This window comes from Lates calcarifer, linkage group LG21 (assembly GCF_001640805.2).
Source record: "Lates calcarifer isolate ASB-BC8 linkage group LG21, TLL_Latcal_v3, whole genome shotgun sequence".
Taxonomy (NCBI): Eukaryota; Metazoa; Chordata; class Actinopteri; family Centropomidae; genus Lates; species Lates calcarifer.
In genome coordinates, this window is record NC_066853.1 from 24,074,080 (window position 1) to 24,098,782 (window position 24,703).

At 41.5% G+C, this 24,703-nt stretch overlaps 1 protein-coding gene across 2 annotated transcripts in view; it reads left to right on the forward strand.

Annotated features, from left to right (window-relative positions):
* Positions 1 to 2,984: 2,984 nt before the first annotated feature.
* LOC108888183 (endothelin-converting enzyme-like 1) overlaps positions 2,985 to 24,703 on the forward strand; it is a 42,466-nt gene continuing 20,747 nt past the window's right edge. Inside the window, exons 1-6 of one of the 2 annotated variants that reach the window (XM_018684046.1) lie at positions 2,985 to 3,188; positions 10,270 to 11,471; positions 12,223 to 12,291; positions 13,190 to 13,300; positions 13,402 to 13,494; positions 15,723 to 15,847. In XM_018684046.1, the coding sequence (XP_018539562.1) occupies positions 10,614 to 11,471; positions 12,223 to 12,291; positions 13,190 to 13,300; positions 13,402 to 13,494; positions 15,723 to 15,847 (1,256 nt within the window). In that variant the 5' untranslated portion in view covers positions 2,985 to 3,188; positions 10,270 to 10,613. The remainder of the gene's footprint in view (positions 3,189 to 10,269; positions 11,472 to 12,222; positions 12,292 to 13,189; positions 13,301 to 13,401; positions 13,495 to 15,722; positions 15,848 to 24,703) is intronic. The other variant, XM_018684047.2, reaches the window with a different exon arrangement.

Sequence of the window (24,703 nt, forward strand, 5' to 3'; positions counted from 1 at the left end):
ACCTCTCTAATTCTATTACACCCATCCCCGAGGAGAGTGGAGTATATACCACTGGTCATGCCGGCTAATGTGTTCCTGTGAAATCAGCTCACTTTCTGCTGTATATAATTTAAGTACTATTATCTCTGTCTCTGGCTTAACTTCCTTTGTGAGACGTGTGCTTCATCAGGGACATTGATGAATCAAGTGAACCAGGACAAAAAGGATATTTTTAGACATTCAAAAATAGACTTGTAGTCTGCAGCTCATATAGACTTTTTGATTATTGTCAAGTGGAAGTGTTTGGGGAAGTTAGCACAGATGTGTGTGTTTGCTTGTAGTGCTGTTGTTTGTATATGTTTAAGAGACTGAGAGAGATGGAAAGAGAGTTTCCTTGCCTCTCACCATGGCAGCAGGTGTGCAAATAACCCTAATAAAAAAATGAGGCTGAATCAAAGTGCTCAGGGACCAGAATGCAACTCATCCATACACTCCCTCCCCTCCGACATTGATCCCGCCTCATCTGCTCATTGTCAGCGTCCCGCGGCTGCACAAGGCCCCCCTCCCTCCCTCTCTGGTCTGCTGGGGCACTCGTTATAATTCTGGGTCTGTAGGACGCCAGTGTTGTGGTATAATTTTGCCAAGTGTCCTGCTTCTGTGTGGGCTGACAGCTGAACCCAAATCCACTGCTTCACTGAGCCGGATTATAGGCCAGTGTGCCTAGTTTGCTTCGTTTCCCTCACTGTTGTTACCTGTTAGCAAAATGAGCCCAGGAACGGCTGGGGAAAGTGGGATAAAATGGCCCTGAGCTAAAGGTAAATTAACTGAAGAAGCCATCTATAAGAGGAGGGAATATAACACGCAAAGTGGTTTGCAGTCGAGGTAAATGAAAAGGCGGTCAGTCGGTGATCATTATGAAGCAATCAGTGAGTGAATATTCAAACAACTAACTTCAATTTGGTTAAATGTATGGTGGCATATATTGAAGCACTCTCAAAAGTGTGAGCCTGTAAAGGTGGTGAACTGTATCTGATTTCATTTCACTACATCTGTTATCTTTGTCCTTTAGCTACAACCCTACCACACCCTGTATGAAATGTTAACTGGATCACCTAACTGATGATAAATATCCCATTAGATTATCTAATCATCATCTATATTTTCATTGTCTATCCACTGACTTTGTCTGTCAACTGTTCAGTGCTGGGAAGGTAGAGTTTCACAGAAAACAGAAGAGGCTGATCAGAGCAATGAGACTGAACCAAAATCTGAACTGAACTGAACCAGTTGTAGGGTGTAAAACCAAAACTATGAGCTAAAAATGCTAAAATACTTCATAGAGCTGAGAGACCTTTTAGAGGTGAATGATACACATAATCATTTTTTAAAGTATTTTTTATATGAATAAAGATATTGATAAGTGAAGCTTCAGGTTTACCTCTATATATTCAGTAAAAAAACACATCAGTTAGCCAATAAATGTTATTCTAATTTTCTAACCATTAACCAAAAATTCACCATACTGATGAAGTCACTGCCCTGTCTCCCTTTCCAGACCTTGTCATTCCACACCTGTCCACTAGTTGCCCTCATAGAATTTCCCACCTGACCCTGCTCTTCCTCTAGATTTGGCCCTCATCACCCATAAGCCACTCAAAATGTTACAAGCCATTTTGGCTCTGTAAACCTACCTGTTGCCCAGTGCCTGTATTTTTGACTTGCTGCACCTCCGTCGCCTACTCACCTTCTTAAGCTTGTTGGATTTCTTGCCAATTGTAAAACTGTTGATTTACCACAGATGTCTGCAAACTAACTCTAATACAAACTGCTCATAAGACGTACCTGAACCCTATTATTTAGCTGCTTTTCTTCTGCATTTGTATTTAAAGTTACTTCTGTGTGCCATTATATTAAAACTTAAAATATGTTTCCTTGGCAATCAAGTGCAATTTTTAAAAAATTGGCACCTTCTGTTGAACAGTTTTCTTTTTCATTAATAAGTCAACAAACAAAAGGTCAAAAATAATATATTTATAGTTACTGACTCCAAAATCAGCCAACACTCTCCCTCATCAGTTCTTTCCTCCTCTCACTGAACAGTTGGGGTAATGAAATGGCCAGTTAGTTACTCAACTGATTTACATAATAATATTAGTTGACCTTTTGGTTTGATTAGTTTGGTTTGTGTGACTTTCATGCTACATGGAGATGAATGTTCTCTACAATTCTATAGCTAATGTTTAGGGGTTGTTTACACCACAAGATTTATTAAAATAGACTTTGTGATGTGGTAGAACTGTAAAATGTTGCAGCCGTGTAATATCAATCAGTACAACAGACTCACTCATTTGGGAATGAGTTGATGTTTACCCTCTGAGCTAGTGGGATTGTATGAATTCAATTCCAATCTACTTCCTCAACTCAATAAGAGAGAAACTTACTTTGCCATTAATATCATAAGTGGAATGAATGCACAGTATACCGTAAGCCTGCAGTTGCTTTTAGTTGATGTAGTGTTTTGTTTTGTTTTGTTTTTTTTACCACTGTAAGGATTGGATTTGGATTCGTTTTAATGTGGAGTTCTCTGTGAATGTGCATGAGTCAGCAATGGCTTGTTTTCTTATGAAGTGGGGTTATGTTTGTCAAAAAAGTCAAAAATTTCTAGTCAACATTCTTTCAAAGCAGAACTAACTCAATAACTCAACTAGCTAGAATAAACTGAGTCACTTACACCCACAAATATATTTTTAAATCGTTTAAAAATGTGTATTTGGCTTCATAATCACTCACGCAAATACCAATTAGCAGTACGGCAAATGAAAGTGAAATTAATGAAAATATTTTTAAAAAGCACAGCAAGTGGATGTAAGGATTAACGTCTATTTAACTTGGATGACTGTGTGTGTGTATGTGTGTGTGCTTTACCTTGTTAATGAAGGACCCCCTCCTCTCGCCCTCTCTCTTTCTCTCTCTCTCCTCCACACCACCCCACCCTCCCACCTCCCTCTCTCTCTCCCCTCCATACATCGGAGGCTGTGAGCTGCAGCGGCGGCAGAGAGCGGTGCGGATCCCTGTGTGTGCCGATCTCCGGAGGGGGAACCGGATAATCTGGTCGGACCTTCAGTGGAGTGGATTTCCTGCCATCTACACCCACACTGAGCACAGGCACTTTTACGTTCCCAACGGGGATCCCGATTTACACACCACAGGTAAGCTCTTTTTGCATAAGTTTTCCTGTCACTCTGGGGTTTGTCCACACCTCAAATGAGCGTACTGAACCCGGTCCTCCAACAGCCAGTGTGTTCTGTGGCACGTAGTATGGCACGATAGGCTAAGGGGTTGTAAATCATGATGTGTTTTTAATAATGGAGAGCGAAATAAAACAAGAACTACCACACTTAACTTGGGAGTCACGTCAGCAGCGGACGCTCTGAGGAGAGGTGTCCGCTCGTTTTTTACGCACATGGTCCCTCAGTTATTAGTTCTTTCTTCAGTGTGTCCACATGGACGGGTCTCGAAGTTTTGTCGGTCCATAATAAGATGCTGCTTGTGTTCCAGTTGTTAAAACGGTAAAAAGAGAAGAATGAGATGAGAAAGATTGGATGTGTGGATGCTCAGTCGGTCTGTCGGGCTGAAAATGACTTCAACTGATCATTGACTGCCTTTTTTACTAAATTCTGGATGATGTGTCTCAGTGTTGGGTAACGCTATGTGTTTATGTATTATCATATTCCATAGGTTTATACGTCTTTTTATAATGTGCGGCTCGTTTGAGTCCTTGGCGGTGATTCACCAGGTAAAGTTTATCCAACGTCATCTGAATACGCCATAAGCAAAAACTAAATATAGAAGTAAAAGTAAAAGTAGGGATAACTGATATCCCTGCTTACTTTCCTTCTTTGCGGAGCAGCAGCCTGCTTTGCATCTTTACGCACCACGAGCTTCGCGTCGCCCAAAAGTTTTAATTTACAATGTTCGCTCTCTTTATACCAGCCTCGACACCGCCACCCTGTCTCCCGCTCTTCACTTTCCCAGCTCTCTCCGCCGATGGAGACGCGCGTCTCTCTCCTATAGAGATTTCCATTTAAAATCACAGAAGCTGAATTTTGCTTTGCTCATTGGGAAACTGACACAGGCTGTAGAACATGGTTTAAGACCTTTACCAGGCAGTAAACGCACATATGCATAAAAAGTATGAACTTAGAATTTCTTTACCAAGTCCTCCTTCACAGAAATACTCTAAAGTGAGTAACCATTAAAGCAAAGTAGTTCTAATAAGTAGTTGAGTAAATATTCTAATAGTCTAATATTGCAGCTTTGCCTAAATGGACACGTAAACAGGCGGAAAAACTCAATATTTGACATGTGGCTTGGCATATGTCTCTACTCAGAGAAAGAGTTTTGGGAGTCATTAAGGTTAATAGAGTTACAGTATGTGAGTGCTTTATGCCTGCCAGTCAGTGTGGGTGTGTTTTGGTGTGTTGGTGTATGCAGTGGAGAGAAAGGAGTGAATGAATGAGGGAGTTTTTCGAAGGGTTCTTCTGGCTAATTGTTCTTCAGAGTGACTCCTCTGTTTTAATAATGAAATAAGAATAAAGAGCCCAGTGTGCTCTTTAAAAAGGTCTTTAATATTGCTTGTGTGGGATATTTAATACATACGCAAGAGTGCTTAAATAGTTTTTAATAGCACCACAAAGGGAGCTCTGCTCTGGTACAAGTCTAAGAAGTATCTTCTGGTACTATATAGGACCCTTGAGCTGTGTGTCCAAATCTGTTGCCCATACAAACGCACCATAGCACTCTACTGCAGCCTCTGGCGACTGGTGATAAGGCTCGAGGGGGCTGACTCCCACACTGAACCCTCAGAGTGCCATGAAGCTTTTGGGGCAGGCTCTGTGACCACTTTGATTAGGGGATAATAAACCCATTTATAGAGGGCTTTCAGGTGACGTAACTCGTCTGAGAGGAGATAAAAGTGGAGAGTTTCCCGCTAAGCTCTTATTTCTTGGTACCACCAAATATCATCACAAGCTGCAGTGGAGAAAAGAAGAGTTTGCTTTAAGCAAATTTATGTTAATGGTTGTAGTTTGGCTGTGATGTGATGGTAACATTCAAAGTGTAATCACTTTGGTGGTAGGTTTTGTGGGGAACCAAACTTATCAGTTGCTGAAGGCTTTATAAACTCTGAGAGATGCAGTGTGAGGGTTTAACAGGTTATATATTTGGTTACATACCAGAAGGTGGAATAGTTTTTTTGTTAGTCCTGATTCAGCAGAAAATTATACAGACAGAGTTAGTATTAACGGATATCTTTTATGGTCTTTGTAATGTGCCCTCTGGCAATCGTTGGCAATTTTGCAATTCTGTTGCTAGATGATGTTGACCCCAGGTGACTTTACTTCTCAGTAGCAACAAATCTGGCTGCTTTCTGAGGCCAAGGGGAACAATTTTAATTTGTTGATGTGTTAACTTCCAAAGTACTAAAGCCTGTCACTGCTAAAGCACTGCAAGTCTACAGCAATAATTCAGTACAGCTCATGATGATACTTACAGCTTATGTTTGTATTAAGTATTTAATATGCTCATTTCAGGTCATGTCTACACCAGTAAAATATTCAGTTTACATTTTGTATTATTAGTGAATTGATCATCTCGTACCTCAAATTCTTGGATTTGAAGAGCTGAAATCCACTGACACATTAATTCTTAGAGAAGTATGATCCATCTGCACAGGCTCCGTAACAGTGATGTGAACCTGACCCATCAGAGGCCTCCATTTATCAATGACCCATTGATCTTCACTGAGGATTTATTGTTAGTTGTTACAGAAGCAAGAGGAAGGTCCACCCAGTTTTCAAAGTGTGTAGTTTGCTTTAAGAACAATTTAAGAACTTGTTTTAGCTTGAACTTGCATTCCCTTCACAAATTCAAAAAATGCATTCCCTGAGATTCTCAGCTCCATCTCTGCGCTGTCAGACTGCTTCCAGTGTTTGTCTGTCTAAGACTTTGACGGACTTTATTGTCCGTCTAAGTCTCTCTAAAGCGACATATTTTGGACATGTTCAGACACCATAGCTACATACACAATGCTTGTTTTAACATCTATACAAGCCAGCAATGGTTCACATTTCACTCACAAAGTTTCTTTTTACCAGCTGAAGCTGAAATCTGTGACAGTGACTACAGCGACCCCAAGTCTGAACCTTCACTGACATTTAAGACTGTGGTCCAGAGCCAGTTGAGCTTCTAGCTTACCGTTAGCTTAGCAAGGCTCCAACAGAATCAGCAGGGGCAGAGAGTGACAAGACTGACAGATTTTTATGGGGTCAAGTGGACAGAGTTACTGAATTGTCTCTGGAAAAGGAAATTACTTCTGCCGTAATGAGCACTGGGAAAGAGGATGAGGATCAGATGACAGCTTAAGTGACTGTACAATAAGCTTACTTTCCTCCATTTGGTACTCTCTCTAGGACCCCTGAAGATCCATGGACCACTCTTTGAGAACCCCTACTATAAGTGAAAGTCACTGTCTGTTGCTCATGTGAGAAAATATATGGGAAATGCTTGACAACTGACAAGGCGCTATGCATCACCAGGTGTGTTGATGCAATTTAAGTGTGCATGCATGTGCTTTGTCTGCGTGTGTGTGTGAGAGAGAGAGAGAAAGCGAGAGAGAGTGCGCAGCAGTATTAATATAACTCTCAGATATTAGGCCCTGTCATGTTCGGTAAATAGCCATTCATCATGCATTCCTTTCTGTGTGATGGTACCCACAAGATCCAATCCATTAGCCATGCGCTGGTGTCCACTCTGAATGTGACAGTGTGTGTGTGTGTGTTTGTGTGTGAGTTCTTGCTTATCATAATTTACTATGATGCTTAGGGAGTTCTGACACAGGAGAAAGTGCATGTGCATTTGAAAGAGAGAAATGCATATATTTTGAGGAGTAATTCAATATTATTACATTATAATGACCAGATTTGGTTTCATAGATACAGCATGTTTCTGTCAGTGTGTGTGTGTGTGTGTGTGTGTGTGTGTGTGTAACAAGGCAGAGGATTGATGGATGATACGTTAGACTGATAATGACACTGTACAGAGACACACTATCCTTGACTTTCACCCACTTTTTCCCCTATTCTCTCCCATTTTGGAGCACCTACTCCCCTCTTCACTATACCTCTTATCAATGCACACTGTGTTGTTTGCATATGGAGAGTGTACACAGACATTTGCATGTTGTCACAAACTGCTTTTTTCCAGGTAGCACCCATGAGCCGCACTATGAGGGTGTAATGCAAGAGAGCTTCATGCTATCCCCTACAGTTCCACTATCCAATATGCAAGCACATCAGCCAACCAGTAGACGAGTGACAAGCTAGAGTGCAGGATTACATACAGCATTTTACTGATCATTGAATGCCAGAGTTTTTTATATTATTTATTTTTATTAGATTAATTAAGTCTGCGTTATGTTACTTCAAAACAATAATGTTACTTTGATAAAAATGAATGCAGACTTGTTGTTGATGTTCATTGCGATGGATTAAATAATTAAAACAAGTGTCAAGAGTCTGCTAAGAGAGCGATACCCTGTAGAACTACAAAAACTACTGTGAGTTTCTTTAAGTGACTCCTCATTTTGTTAATCTCTTGTGGTGATGCGATACACGGTCCTGCCAATAGTCTCACAATATTCCACTGATCAACAGGTATTGGTAATATGCCAAGATTTACAGCAATGCACAGGCAAAGACAGAATAAGAAGACTTGTAGCTAGTAAAGTTTTTAAAAAATGCATTCAGATTTCTAAAACACTGCAGGATGGTTAGTAAAATAGCCAGCTGTAACGTAAAGTATCCATGATTTGGAGTAAATGGGCTAAAACATGCAAAACCGCTGGTATGATCCTGATGTTTCTGATGTGCTCAAAACAGATACAGATATGGACAGCAAGGCAGATAATGGAAGCACAGCAGATGTCATGTGCAGATTTTCCATGTTATCATTCATTTTGGGCAGCACAGACCTTCACAGATACATTTTATGTCATGCAGACCCTTATGACTAATGGAAAGTTCAATTCAGGCTTTACTTTCTAAGTTGCTGTGAGATGTGATCAGTAAGAAGCAAAAAATCGTAGCTGGCTGCCATTCCCTTCGAAGTAGTGACTTACACTGCTCCAAGCATTCCTGCGTCACTTTGAACGATCCCTGGAAGTGCCGTTCTGTAAGTGCATCAAGCACCCTCTGCAGTGTGCACTAGATCTTCTCTGCTATGTCAAAATTGTGACACCCCCCAGCTTGAATGTCGTTTTGGGGAAGATAAAGAAGTTGAGAAGGGAGCCAAATCCAGCAAGTACAGTGGACGGGGAGCAATAGATTTGCAGCGAAAAAACTTGAATGTCACGATGCAGCGCCCGATTGCCAACGTGCCACAGTTCAGGTCATTTACACCAAATGTCCTTCCTCAAACACCTCAGAACAGTGCAGTAGAAATCACCCTGGAGGCATCTTCTTCAGTCTTTGAGATTGGGAACTCTTCCATGGTGAAGACTACTGCTTGGTCATAACCATAGACAAAACTATCATCACCAGTAATGATCATCTATATGTGAAGGTTGTGTCATCCCAGGCCTGTGGACGTAGATCCTTGCAGACTTCAACACAGTGCTGCTTCTGCTCTATCGTAAAATGCACAGGTGGTCTCAGAAACATGTGTAACACATGTTCAGTTCAGGTTGATGGCATTATGTAATGTGGAATGCTGACCGATGACAGTTATTTTGCACCTGTTACGTGTATATTACTGTGCCATGCTCCATTCATTTGCAACAGGAACAGTCTCTGAGTCTTTTTATCACACCTGGTCTGTGAAGGGCTCACTACTTCCTTCATTGGCAATCAACATAAATCATACACCTCTGAATGATTCCATATCAACATTAATCCTGGGGATACCAGGCTGTTAAAAGAAGAATCCCTTTCTGGCTTCCTACCAGTAAAAACACACCGTTATCATTAACCATGATTCAAACCCCAGACCTCTGTAGTTGTAAACAAGACTTTTATCTCTGTTCCACCCATGGACACCTTTCCCCTTTATTCTTCCTGTCATCCCCTTCCACCTGAAAACACAATACTTTAACCAATTCACCACCCATCTGCCACTCCCCCAAGATTTGTATTACCATCTCTCACAGGATGAGATACCCATTGTTCATCTCTATTTACCTGGAGAACTAAACTTCTTATTTCTGTCTTTAATTTTGTCTTTCTTTCCTTCTTATTTATTCTTTCTTTCTTCTTATCTACATAGAGCACTCCCATAAGGCGAGAGAAAGCTTGTTAAAGACGTCAGTGCTGAAGTTTGCTATTCTAAGAGATAACAGATCAATTTTCACAGATCGCTTTCGCAGCTTTCACCAAGTTCACTGTGCCTAGCCACTGAAAACACACACACACACACACATACAAACAAACACACACACACACACACACACACACACACACACACAGAAGGGCTTTCAAACTCACATTGGAACAGCATCCAAAACAATTTATCAGTCAGTCTCTCTGTCTAAAGGGTTGTGATATTGCCTACGGGCTACATGTAGAATGCATCAGCAGAGGCAAAGGAGAATGCAAGCAGCTATGAAATATTTTTCATCTGTCTGCAGTTGTCTGTGTGTTTGTGTTGTGTTATGCCAGTGCGTGTACATGCAGTCCAATACAGTGTTTTGTAGGGCTTACTCGAAAAAGTACTTATCAATGAAAACACTTTAGGATATATGTACACGTGATTTATGTTTTGGCAGCTGCTTATAATGTGATAACTTGTTATTCCTTTAAACTCCCCATAGAGGATCAGCTGATGCCCTCTGTGATGTAGTTGTGTGTGTCTTCAGTTTGCTGAGACAGAGAACATAACCCCCCCCTGTCCTTCTGTAATAATAAAAAGTTTTACATCAATTTGGACTGACACAGGCTAAATTATGGTGATTGCCACACCTTTCTATGTCCAGCTGATGCTTTTCTTCCTGTCTCCATTGATCCATCCAAAGCCATGAGTCACCCAGGGGCATCTTCTCTCTAAGGGATGACTATAACCAATCAATTCAACAGCTTTAGCCAACAAACACCAGAAGGAAACAAAGTGGGAAAATGTGCCAAAACAGATAATATTTTGTCATTCTCTTGACTTTGTAATTGTGGATTCAATTTCCTATCTCTCTCATGACTTACAGCCCTGCCTAGTCCTACCCTGTCTCATCTCTATTTTTATCAACAGGTGACCTGTAACCGGTTGGAGAGGGGAAGAGAGGAGAACAAATGGAAAGGGAGCAGAGAGAAAGAGGATGAGTGAGAGAGAGCAGGACCCAAGAGAGTTCTCTTGCACAATGGGAGCCCCTCGCTCTGCCAACTTTTGATTTAAAAAGAATAAAGGGGACTTTGCCTAAAGAGGCCCAACAGGATTTTGACTTCACTTTAGTGTTTTGCCCTGTAGTGAGAGTCCTCCCTTTTGTCTCAGGAGGAGTAGTCATGACATTGTTCTGAACATAGAAATACTTCCTTTCTTCGGCCATTTCTCCCTAAACCAATCTGCTACTGTTTATCTAGTGACAGTTGTTTGCCATGGAGAAGACGTACTCACTAACCGCCCACTACGATGAGTTCCAGGAAGTAAAATATGGCGGTCGCTTCAGCAGTGACATCCTCAGTAATGGAATGACCCTTCACCTGGGTGGCAGCCTGGACCGTCATATGGGGCGGGGCCGAGGAGGGGCTTGGTCCAACGGTCGAAATAGAGATCTAAGCAACACCAGCAGCAGTGGAGGGCTTCCTCGATGGAGCCGGAGGGAAATCTGCCTCCTCTCAGCACTGGTGTTTGCTGCAGGCATGTGCGTCATCTTGGGCAGCATGCTGGCGCTCAAGTACATTTCCCTGGATGCCCAGCAGGACCCACAGTGCCGACAAGACTGCCAGCGCAAACGCTCCCTGCTGCGCACGGCTCGCTTTGTTCAGGCCAATATTGACCCAACTATCCAGCCCTGTCAGGACTTCTACTCCTTTGCCTGTGGCGGTTGGCTGAGGCGCCATGGCATCCCCGAGGACAAGCTCAGCTATGGCATCATCACCGCTATTGGGGAGCACAATGAGGAGAAACTGCAGCGCCTCCTTCTGGAGCCAATACGGAGGCGTGGGCCCAACTCGGCAGAGCGCAAGGTCAAAGAGTTCTATAGATCCTGCGTCAACATCCAGGAGATCGACAAGCTGGGTTCTAACCCCATGACGGAGGTGATCGACAGCTGCGGCGGGTGGGACCTGGTGGGAGCTCCTCCTGGTGCTGCTGGGTGGGAGAGAGAGGGTGCCCCACAGAGGCCGGACTTCAATGAGCTGCTGTACAGGACCCAGGGGGTATATAGCACTGCCGTCTTCTTCTCCCTCACTGTCAATGTGGATGACAAGAACTCCTCCAGGAATGCCATCAGGGTGAGAATAAGGATGTTTGGAAGCTGCGTATATTTGTGAATTCATAATGTGTGTTTACGAGGCTGTGAATGAATTTGATTTTTATTCTTGTCAAGGTGGAAAATCCTCCGAAACAGCATGTCATGGACATTAAAGGTGTGTTCGGACTGAACACAAAGCAAATTTCCACCTCATGTTTTTCACATGAATTTGTCCGCTGGTGGCCTGCTTTTCTCTCCTGCCTCACTCTGGTCCCTGTAGCAAAAAAAGCTTTGCTTAATTTGAGACCTTAACACGACCTAGAACAAATGTCTTTATATGGTATCATGCCCATCATCCAAAATTCACATTACATTCATTCTGAGCACACCTTAATATCAGTAATATTCTTTTACGTGCATCAACAGCTTCATGTCATGTAATAGCTGATCTGATGCACAGTTTGACAAAAAAGTTTAAATAACAACAGAAAAGCTTCTGCTATGGCAGTATTAATAATATTTATAATGTTTGCAAATATAGATTTGATAAAAACACTTCAGTCCAACACACATAATATAGGCAGTGTTTAATTAATGTTATTAATGAATTATGTGTTAGCATATGTGTAATGGCTTATAAATCCTGGCATTATGACAGATTATTAAAATATTAACCAGTCCTTACAGAAAATACATCTGTTGTGCGCTTAGCATCACATATGTGACTACATACAAAAATGAGCTTTTGACTGTGTGTGTCTGTGTCTGTGTCTGTGTGTGTGTGTGTGTAGATTGATCAGGAGGGGCTTACACTCCCTGAGAGAAGCCTCTATCTGGGACAGGATGAGGACAGTGTGAAGGTAAACATGCTTCCCGTAATCTCCTCCTTTCTTTCTGTCCTCATACTTTTATCTATTTGTCCACATACAGTCCAGACCATAAGTATTTGGACAGTACATATTTTTTGTTCTTCAGGTTATGTGCTTCAGCACATTCAGTTTGAAATGAAATAATGGATACTACATCAAAGTGCCTAGTGTCAGCTTCAACGGTAGGTTTACATTAATATAGAAAGAACTGTGTGGAAGATATAGCTGAACACATACACGTGAGGTCAAACAAAATCGCCATAGTTTTTAATATTTTATTAAAAGTCCTTTGCAGTCAATGACTGCCTGAAGACCCATACATATCACCAGGCACTTTGTATCTACCCTGGTTATGCCCAGGCTTTCACTGCAGCCTCTGTAAGGTCTTGTTTTTTGTGAGGTCTCTGCCTTTAGACTGGTCTTCAGCCAGGAATGCAGCTCAGACTCAGACTCATACTGAGACTGAGACTGCTGACAGACTGCTCCACCCCAGTCTAAACTCTCAGCTCTCAATCAACTCTGAGCTCTTATGTTGGAACAACACCCCTCCTCCCTATCACCTCATTTTTTCTCCTACTGCCCCCTACATCATCTTTTCCTTCCTTTACCTCATATTTGACCTCTTTTCTCTCCTTCCTAACCTCCCCTCCCCCTGTCCTCTTTTCCTCTTTTTTTCCCTCAATCCTTCTTTTGCCTTCTTCACTCTCCTCCTCCTCCATCTGTCCCATTGAATCGTCTCTCTCTCCATCAATCCACCTGTTTTCCTCTGTCACCCGCTGAGCCTTTGTTGTCCTGTCCACTTTGCCACATGTCACCTCCGACACTGGCCATTACTGATGATGTCGCGCCTCCACCTGTCTATTATCGCTGATGTCACTGTGCTTCTCAGATCCTGGCGGCGTACAAGGCCCTGATGGAGCGCTTGCTGAGCATGCTGGGAGCTCACAACGCAACACAGAAGTCTAAGGAGATTATACAGCTGGAGACCCGTCTGGCCAATGTGAGCTGATTGCTCATGCATGTGTGCATGTGTGTGTTCATGTGCCTGCATGTGTGGCTGTGTGTGTATGCAGGGTTGAGTAAAATCTCCTCTCTCTCTAGATCACTGTGTCAGAGTATGATGACCAAAGAAAGGACATCAGCACCATGTATAACCGCATCACCCTGAAGCAGCTACAGCGCATTGCTCCCAGTGTGAGTACTGCACACACGCTGCACATATACATCATTTATAAGTATGTGTGTATACATGCATTTTGGACAGAAGCAAAAACACAGAGGTCTGAGTGACTCACAAAAGCTCTGCAGGGGTAGATGGGGTGGGGTGGGGTGGGGTGGGGGGGTGGGGGGGGGTGGAGGAGAGGGAGAGACAAGAGGGTGGAGACTCTCCTCTAAAGCAGCGGGAACACCAACAGAGAATCCTCAAGATGTTTCATGGTGGAGGATGAGGAAGGAGGGGAGATGGAAACTGGGAATGTGCTGAGAGGGAGATAAAGAGTTCGATTTTTTGCTTCTCAGCCAAAAAAAACTACACACAGAGGAGAGAAAGAGACAGCATGAACATGAGTGTGAATAAACAGGGAGAGGCTTTGACAAAGAAAAGAGGAAGCATAAAAAGAAGCAGATTAGAAGCTGAAGTTTCAACCAGAGCAGACAAATTGCTGCGAAAGGGCTTCTGTGTGTTGCTGCTATTTATTTGCTTTTACTTGGATCTAGAGTCCAAATGCAAATAAAACCCTGGAGCTCTGTCACTCAAAATGTGAACTCAATGTAAAAAAAAAAAAAAAAAAACTACAGTTACAAGGATGCTGATGTGCAACTAAAAAATCACAAATAAGAGAGTGATCTGATAGCTGAATGGTTAAGGTGCTTACCACATGGGCCTCAGTTCTCTGCGCAATGAGTTTGACTCCTGATCCGGCTGGACCTTTACTGGATATTACTCTCCTACTCTCTCTCCCCATTTCCTGTCTCTCTTCACTGTCCTAGCAATGTCAAAAAGCCCTAAAATGATTTAAAACAAATAAAAATGCTCCAAAGCTGTTGGTCCAAATCTTTCTGGCTTTTTGACCTTTAAAGCAAAGTGATTTCTGCACACAATATCTTTTCACATGCCTGGCATGTGTATAAACTACAAATACGTGATATTAAAATGATAATATTAAAAAAAATTAAAATCTTTAAGATCTAATAAACATAAGTCCATATGGTCCGTATGTCAATATGCAAAATACACTGTTGCCCATAAAGTTGGAATAAAATATTTTTTACCTCTTCTCATGAAATGATTGTGAAAACGTGATTCATTCTGGATAGATAAAGTGTGTATCTTCTCAAAACAAAATTGGTAACTGGGACTCAATATGTAATCATTGCACCTGATCAAAGGTTATTACTGATGTGTATCAATAGGAATAAAAAGAGGAATGTGTCTGAAAAAATTATTCCAACTTTATGGGCAACAGTGTATTACTCAAAAAAGCACTCACTATGTCAAAAGATTCAAATACATAAAGGTACAAGCTATTGACAAGAGGGATCATACTTTTCTTTCATTCTCAACATCACTGTGTTTGTGTCATTTATTCCCATAAATGTTGTACCTTGTGCTCCTATTTTGCCTACTGTAGGTCTACTGCCTGCAGCAAGCTCTGAGCCTGTTTGATTACAGACCGGGTCATAAGCAGACCCGTAGCCAGAGCAAATTTTTAAGTGAGGTACAGCGGCACCTTTGGGGGCTGCAAAGAGATTTCCTGCAGTAAAGAGTTGAAGTATACACCTTTTAAATGCACATTTAATCTGCCCAATTCTCTGCTGTCTGTATCATCATCCTCTGTCTCTGCATCTTCTGTCAGGTTGAATATATATTAAATTTGATTAAAAACGTCACACTAATCAATGTCAGGGCACAGTATTATTAGATTAATGTAGTAGTAATGAAATTATCATATTGTGTTCTGGGGTTTCATGGCTCTCAAATATTGAATCCTGTGGTCTCTTCCTGTGCATTTACAGCATTCACGTCAATGCGCACCGTGCATCTTTTACTGGGATAGATGCATACATTTTGACTTGCTCACTTTTCCCATTTTACAGCTGTCCCATGACTTGATATCCATAGGGGCTCTTAAAATTTTACCTAGGATCAAAAAATTGGGATAAAAAATATAGTCCTCACATTTTGAAACATGTTTCAAAATGTTTTCAGCAACATGTCCTGCTTTTTACCTCACAGCAGGGAGGATGGTTAATTGTGGGGTGTTGTACAGCTCAGTTGAGCTGGATGAGTGACTGATTTGGAAAGTATCATGGCCTGTGGCACAGGACTCCCGCTTTTCATGTAGTATTTTGCAGACTGGAAACATATTTTTCTTTTTTAGAGGGTAAGCAGTATGACTCTATCAGTTCTCCTCTCTCTGCAGCTTCACTGGAAACGCTTGCTGGACAGAATCTTCCACGACAACTTCTCAGAAGACGAGGAGATCGTGGTGCTCGCTACTGACTACATACAGAAAGTCTCCGACATCATCAAGACCACTTCAAAGAGGTAAAAAAAAGAGAGAGAGAGAGAGAGAGAAATCAGTGGCTGGGTGGGAGTTGAGGGTTGTTGTTGTGGAGCGGGGTGAGAACAATGAGGGCACTGAGGTGTATGGAAAATCGATGAAATTAGACGCATGCATTTTTGAGTCTGTACTTTTTGAGCATGAGTAAGCGCTTTTGTTTGAGGTTGTTTTATATGTGTGTGTGTGTGTGTTCATTGCCTTTGGTTTAGGGCTGTCACTATAATTTTGGCTACAACGCAGTGTCACGAGGTGTATGGATTGTTTTTTGAGTGCTACTATGCATGTATTTGTGTGCACATTTGTGTGTGTGTGTGTTTGGGTGAGTCACTCTTGGGTGAACTTCCACTTCTGCTGCAGCTGATTGTTATTGATCTGCACCCACACCTTTCTACCACCTGCAGACTCAGACAGACGCACATGGACGAACACACACACACAAACACTTTTTTTCCCCTTCCTCGTCTTGACAGACTCCAGGGGAGGCCTTAGAGGGCTGCTGCACGTCAGGATGTGTGTTACAGCCACTGACAGCTCGCCAATAGTCACTGTGCTCTACACAAATACACAACAGCTCTCAGCCCTCATGCATGGCTGATCGGCGGGATAACTGGCGGCTGGATTACTTGCTTGTCAATTATGCCTGAGACTGGATACATGTCTGTCTGTCTGTCTGTCTACAGCATAACCTATTCAGACATTTTGGCGATTTCATGACTCGCCAATTTGTCACATTATAGTAAGAGTCAGTGTTGGTATTTTTATTACCATCCACACCTGTTATTTTTCAAGTAAAAGCTGAATAAGAAGGGAGATTGTATCACAATTCTAATCTACCATGATTGAGCAACTGTTTGCCGAAACAACAGAAACATGCATCAACGGGCACAACACCAGACCTATTTTAATGTCTGAACAAATCTTAGTTGTAGGCAGTGGTTCAGTGGTCTGAACCCAGTTTATCTGCTATTTGTAATGACTTACATCATATTTTAGCCTCACTTGTTTAGGAAGAATTGTTGTGCTGCAAAGCAGACTCCCTTGTTGCTATAAAGCAATGAAGCAGATGGATGTAATGATACACAGTGTAGGTTTAGTTGCACTAAAATATCACCTTTACACTCCTGTGAGGTAAGGTGGAGGTGGCAAGTGCTTCACATGGACCCAGGTCACTGAACAGTCACTGTAACCTTCCACCTGTCCTTCAATCCTTCAGATTAATCAGTCTTAATCTATCCCTAACCCTCAAACACATTACACACCATACTAGAACTAACACACACCCAGAGAGAGACCCATAAATTCAAATGACCGGTCCCCAGTACCACTGAGCAACCATCCCGCCTACAGCCCTCAGTATCTCCCTGACATGACATTGCCCCAGTGGTAAGCATAGAACCAGAGAAAGATCAGGACACATTCAGTAGATAGACCCAGATGAACATGACAATGCACCAAGACAAACTTTTCACAAAGCAGCACTGCAACCATTCTTAATATAACTATTTCATACACACACACACACAAAAACCGGACTCCAGGGGAACCTTGTGCGTAGGCACAGGGGTATATTAGCACCACTTTGTACTGTAGAAAGAACTGCTGCAAGAGTTTTTCTATGTAACATCAGTCCATCCTAAATGTCCACTGTAGCATCATGCAACATGCAGAGTGGCTTTTGTTATAAATATATATTTTTGAATTATTGCCTGCTTTTGCTCTTTTTCTTCCTCCAGTCACATTTTTGCAGGACACATAGTAAATAAAGGTAATTTCTTACTTCTTATTGTTATATCTGCCATCCTGTTTCATGTAACTTACTTTCATCAGCCACAACAAAAGATCAGATCTATTTTCAGTGATTTAGCTAAGCTCCTATCAGTGTAAACATATCTTCTATATCAGATTTTCTAATATCCCTTATACTTTTTTCCTTCTTTTTTGTGGAAACAGTTCCTGATCTCTTTTATCTGGTCTCCTGCTGCTATCCCTTCTTTGTGAAATGTAGTTTTTAATCACAAGACTCCAGCTTTCACACACATTGAGTCGTGGTCAGATCATTAAGGGAACCGTAATCCCCTTTTAAAAGTACAGTTACTTTCAACACTGTCCCATCCATTAGCCCAGGTTCACTTCTCCTCAGGTTGCAGAAGCCAGGTTTGTCTTCTCTTGTTGTTTACCAATCTTCTCTTTGAGTTGTGTGTCCATCCATCCTCCCTGATGGCTTTAGTAATAGACTACACTATGCTTCAATCATTCTCTCTCCCTGTCTTTTGTTCCCTCCATCTGACATCCTGTCTTCTCTCCCTTTTATCATTTGTTCACTCAGCTACAATTTTTGGCTGATATGGGCTTCAGTGTCGAGCAACACACAATACTTTTACTTAATTGTGGCATCAAGTGACATGTTGTAATGATTGAAGAGGTTAATCTTTTACATGGAACTAGCAGATTTTCCATGTTGGTGACCATGAATGTATGGAAGCCCATGTGTGGAAAAGGGCAAAATAATGATGAAAAGTTAGGACTGAATAACACACTGAATAACAAATATTTGAAGTGATTCAAAAATTGTGACGAGCCCAAATTTTTAACTTTGAAAGACAAATTGTTCGCATTTTTTACTACTAATGTCAAAGCCATGATATTCTAAATCAAAATCTTTTTAATAACATCTTTTGCTTGACTTTCCCTGCTTGGTCCCTGCCCACATCTTTCAAAAGCTGCTCCCCCATTGAGCTTTCCAAGTCCAATCTAAAATAGACCTTTTGGTCATCATCATGGTAATTTTATCAGATGTACCAAAGCTTCCTTCAGAGCCTCAGAGGACATTCTAAATGTGTTTTCACACACTGAAAAGTAAATTCTTATTTATATGTAAAAATTTAAAGAGGGCCTCTTTAAGAAATCATAATTTTGATTTACTATCATAATGTTGACTTTGTAGCTCATAATCCTGAGTTAAAAGTCAACATGTTAACCTCCATACAATGACAGTGAGCAGTACCAGTATGAACTTTTATGACTCCCCCCCCCTGACTATCTCTAACTTTCTGAGTCAGTGTCTTTCTTGCTCTCACCCTCCCCTCACCAAACTCTTTTCTCTCCAGTTCCCTGCTCCCTGAGCTCTCTCCATCTGTCTGTCTCTCCTCTTCTCCCCTTTGCTTCTCAACTTTGCATGATCACCCTCTCATTCCCCTAATTCTACCTCGATCTCCCAACATCTCTATGCTCTCTGTTCTCTCCATCTGCCCCTCTTCCATTGTTTCCCATCTATCTCTGCTTCTATCACTTCTCTACCTCCTGTCATCCTCCTACTCACCTGTTCCTACTCGCTCTCCTCTTCTCTGTTGCCATTCTCTCTTTTTAATCTCTTTCTTTCTCTTACTCATTCTCCACCTCCAGTCCGTCTCTAGGTTCTGTCTCCCAGGAAGTTTATTATCAGGCTTTAAACAAAGGTTGGCATTGCCAGTTCAACACACATGCATGCATGCATGCATACACAGCCATACACATACAAATGGTGGAATAGAGCTATTCTGTTTCCTGAGAGGTGTTGCTCATTAGCATAGCTTATGAGTACTCGGTTAAAAATGCCCCGCTTCCTCACATCAAGGGGTCCTCTCCACTGCTGCCTGTTACTAGCCAGTCACACAGCTTGTTGCAAGAAAAAACACATGCACACATATAGCTACAGACACCAGGAAACTGTAGTTAGTTCTCACATGGGGATAACACCAGGAATTTGAATCTGATTTCTGTGCACAGAAAACATTTGAAAAAAATCCACTTCCTTTTACTGTTTCATGTTAGGGAGTTATCTGTTACAGTAATATGTTTACTATCCCTAGTAATTAACACTGTTTCAGTATCAGTTAGGATATTAGATGGAAAATGAAAACAAATTGTTACTGTTGGCATTCTGTCTATTAGCAAGGCCATGGCACTGATGTTGCAGCAGCCAAAACAGCAAAAATATTAACCGAGTAATATTATAATAGTCTACCACAATGCAAGTTGCTTTATGAGGCTATACTTCCCACAATTATGCTAACATCAGCATGCTAACATACTGACAGTGACATGCTGATATTTATTCTGCATTCATGCCATGTTAGCAGAATGGGAGGAACAGGATAAATACCCCTTATTCTTATCTAAGAGGGTAGTTAGCCCTATACTGCAAGGCATGTAGCAACACCAGGTATTACATATTATTAGTCTTAGGTAATAAAAAGTTTATACAACTCATCTCGAGATGAACATTAATGTGTGCACCAAATTTCCCGACAATCCATCCTTTATTTACTGAGATAGTTCACTCACAAAACCACAAACGTCAAAGTCATGGTCATTTGGATTCATCTGCCGGGGACAATTAATGTCTGTAGAAAATGTTATGGCAATGCATTCTGTAGTTGTTGAGATATTTGAGTCTGGATCAATGTGGTAAACCGACAGACCAGCTGACCATATTTCCATCCCTAGTGCCATGATGCTAACTAGGCTAAAAATAGAATGACATAATGGCAACTAAAAATAAACATAAATTTGATAATTGTATTCAAGGAAATTTCAATTTCCATAAAGACAACTCTCTCTATTCTGACAATACAACTTGAACTTCTGATTGAATCTTTTTTTAATGTGGGATATAGACTTGATATCTATTGCAGTATCAGTAAATTAGTTTGATAAAGCGAGAATAATTAACCAACTTCCATGATTTCCCATTTCCTTATCAAGAGCAAAGCAGTCACCATGGGATGTGGAAAAAATATACCAAAAAATTCCATTTGTATGTTCACATGAAGCTCCTGCACATCTAATGTACAGAGGTATGAGTAATGTACACACACACACACACACATTCACAGTTCCATTGTTTAGCTTCGTCTAGTTGGAGTCAGGGGTTGTGGTAGAGGTGTTGACCCGTTGTATCATTGTCCAGTAGAGCAGATGGTGAGGTGGTTTTGTTCCTCTCAAGGCCACTAATGGAGCACAGAAAAACTCTTTTGTACTCTTTCCTACTCTGCTGGACTCTGTCACTCACTCGCGTGTACACACTCACCCACAGATACACACACACACAGTCCAAGAGCACACTTGAAGATATAACACAGTTGAAGGGGTTGGTACAGGCTGACAGTCGTATAAATACAGAAAAACAGAGGAGGAAAGTTTGGATTCTTGTTAAATTGGAGGAACAGTTTGAAGTTGCACTCTGAGAGGTGAAAAGGTGTGAGATGTGTACACACAGACAGGTGCTTCATCTGCTGTCGGACAGTTGTGTGTTTCAGGATGACAGGATGGATGGTTAAAAATGAATGGATCAGCCTCCCTTCTACCATCTTACTCTCTCTCTTCCATTTCATACTTTTTCTTACCTCCTTTCCTTCTTTTGACCCCCTATTTCTTTCATTACTATCTTGTTTCCCTCATCCATTCTTGTTTTTTCATGTCCATCCTTCATTCTTTTTCCTTCCTCCTCCTTGCAGCATTTTTTGGCCCTTTTCCTCCAGTCTTCCTCATATCTTTCTTTTCATACTTTTCCCACCCTATTTTTTGTTAGCCTCTTTGTCTTTCACTCGTTTTTTACCCTCTTTGCTAAATCCCCTGTTGTTTTTCTTCATCCATCCGCCCATCCATCCATGCATCTTTCAAACTCCACCCTACTCTTTCCTTTTACTACCCATCATTTTTGCTTCTATGCACCATTTCTTTTCTTCTCTCTCTTCATCTTCACTGGTTTGAGGTTGCTATTGACAACTCCATCTATCCATCGTACTCTCATTTTTTCTCTGTCCATTTCTAAATCTCTCCATCACTGACAATACAAGTTCTCCATCTTTACAGGCATCTATTGACCGACTCCTTCTCTCCATTGTTCCCTCTCTCCATCCCTCCCATCTTCTCACATTGATGGCTTTGCCATCATACAAGGCAACTGACAAGAGAAGTCACACCTCCATCTCCTTATCCTTCATCCATCTTTCTTTTCATCTTTCTCCCTCCAGTGTGTATATGTGTGTGCGGTCCCTATGCACTGCGGTGACTGCAGCCAATCCCATTAGCCAGATGAGCAGGCCTCCAATGAAGGGGAAAGCATAATGACAACACCAGAGTCTCTCTCACATTCTCCCCCCTCAACGCCGCAGTTCTCCCTCTCTCTCTCCGTCTGCTCCCTCTGTTCATCCGTCACTCTCGAGGGTGTGTGTATGGGAAGCTGGTGTGTGTGTTTGGGCAGGCTTTGTGTGGGAGAGTCTATCATTTCATGTGTGTTTATATAGGTGTGTTTAAGCGTACAATTTATAGGTGTTCATTAGTAATCCAAGGAAGTGAAACAGCCATAGTGGAGGGTTTGTTTCCTGCTGGGTCCACCACTTTGAGAAATATACACTCAAGGTAGTTGTAAAGCATTTTCAGATGAAGCTGTTCACCAAACGGTGGATTTCATGGCTTTATGGCTTTCAGCAGTTGAGGTTTGATTCCCAGCAGGGTCTCCTGGGCTGAAAATATATGCAGTCATGCTACTATAAGGTGCTTTGGATAAAAGTCTCCAGCATAAATAAAGCATAAATGTGTGTGATTTTCAGTCTCTGTAGCGTGTGGGTTAGCAGTTTGAGAGCTTGTGTGAGGTTTTTTTCTATTTTTATGTCTCATTATTCCACTTTCATTTTATTATTTAACAGATAAACTCTAGAAATTTTGCCTTGCCCTCTGTCTGAATATACAGAAGTGAAGTCTAGAATAGAAGAGGTCCTCTCTCCTCCATTACCTACAGGGTCATTACCTGTGGCAACATGTTGATGCAGTGCATGGGAGCAGTATCTTTTCATCTCCCTAAATAGCCCCATTAAAAACCATTCAGCTAATGAGCCTTCACTCAGTCCTCCAGTGATTAAGGTCTACTTCTTGATCTGTACACCACTCTCACCGATAGGTCTTCTGCTTTCATTTAGCTTGGCTGTGACTCCATTACTGCGAAAAGCATACACCAACACATACATGTGTGACCATGCAGGGGAGAGTGGGCTGATTTGACCCTGTAGAGAAGTTTCTGCTGAGCCAAAGACAAATTGATATTGGTTGGTGGGACAATGAATTTGTCACATTTTACATATGTCCTTTTTAATCCACCTGTGATGCAAAATATCACAAAATTTTGAAGGAAATTTGTTTCCATTCTAAATAAAGTTGAGGGATGCTGATGTTGAGGGAGACATGGCTGGGTTTACCAATTACCCATCAGTAAGAGCAATTAGTTACATTACACTGTACATTACTTTGTTACTCAGCACAGCTTCATTAACTTTTTAATAACTCCAAATTGCTACACCATCAAACTCTGAACAAAAATCAGCTGATTTTTGTTACAGGCTACACACTTCTAGCTCCTGCACCAACCTAAAAGATCTCTGACTGGTCTCTCCCTGAATATGTAAAAACAAAACGGATATAAACCCTCCATCAAACTCCCAGCAATAGAGCAAACAGGTAACAGCATTCCCAGCATTACTGGGATAGGTAAGTGGAATGTAATTACTGATTTTTAAAATAAATTGTTATATATAAATAACAATTTATAACATATATATGTCATATTACTTGTTACTGAAAAAGGTAACTGTATTATGTGTCACCAAGTACCTCCAAGTATCTATATGACAAATAATACTCCTAATTAGTTGGTACTACAATTTGAAGTCACAGTGCTAGCGTGACCATAGCCATATATTGTTTTTATTGGCTGATTCAAATCCTTTTTTAATATACTGATGGTTTCCACTAAGGGCATGCAACATATTCAAATAAACACAGCATTGTCATCAATGCTCTAAATCAGTACAATAAAAAAAATTTGATGCCCTGATCTACAACTTGTTTTGGATCTAACATCATCATGTTACTTTTGCTATTGCTTTTGACAGACTGTATACAGAAAAACATAAGAGGTTTGTTTGTCAGGAGAAGCATAAACGCATGTCATTTTAAGTGATGACTGGTATTGTCCACTTTTCTGGTGAGGACAGTCTTGTATAATCCACTACAATACTCAACTATGCAGTCATGAAAGACAACACACTCTGCTGAGGCAAACCATGGGTACAAATTTAATTAGCATTGTGAGTCTGGTTTTGAGCAAACGCACAGCTCATTGTGGATTATTCCCCTTTACTCTTTGAGATTACTGTCATTACTTCTCTTCAAAGATGCCTCAAGTAAAATGTTAGTCATCTCACCATCTCTCCCACACACCAACAGAGAAATGCTGTAGTTTTACCATTACCATATAGATGACTTCCATGCATGTAGCTGCACCTTTGGGCGAACAAATGATCTGCAACTAACAGGTGATGACAAAATTACACAAACCAGCTAATCAAGCAAAGCAGCCACACCTGTAACACATGTTGATTAGCTGATGGCACTGATGATCAAGGACACCACCTGAGTCTCTCATTCATTTATTTACCCTCCCTCCACCCCACCTTCTGCCTTCCGTTCCCTTTTCCCGTCAATTAAATTCACTTCACAAGTGCTTTGTTGGCGGGACCTCGGGGTGCTGTTGCCAAGGCGCTTTTGATTTAATATCTGTCATGCATAGGGAAAATTTAAAAAACGGGGGAAAACAACAACAACATGCCTCGAGGTTTGCATGGAGCCTCACAGTAGGAAGGGGGAATGGGGGGGGCATTTGTCCCCGCAGGGCAGAGTAGATGTGTGAACCCAGTGGGGGCATGAGGACACACCAGCACTCTATCGTCTGGGGGAGAAGACACAGCTTGAATACATAAATGAATGATCCATTTTCTTGCCTCCCGCTCGACGTTTTCCTCACC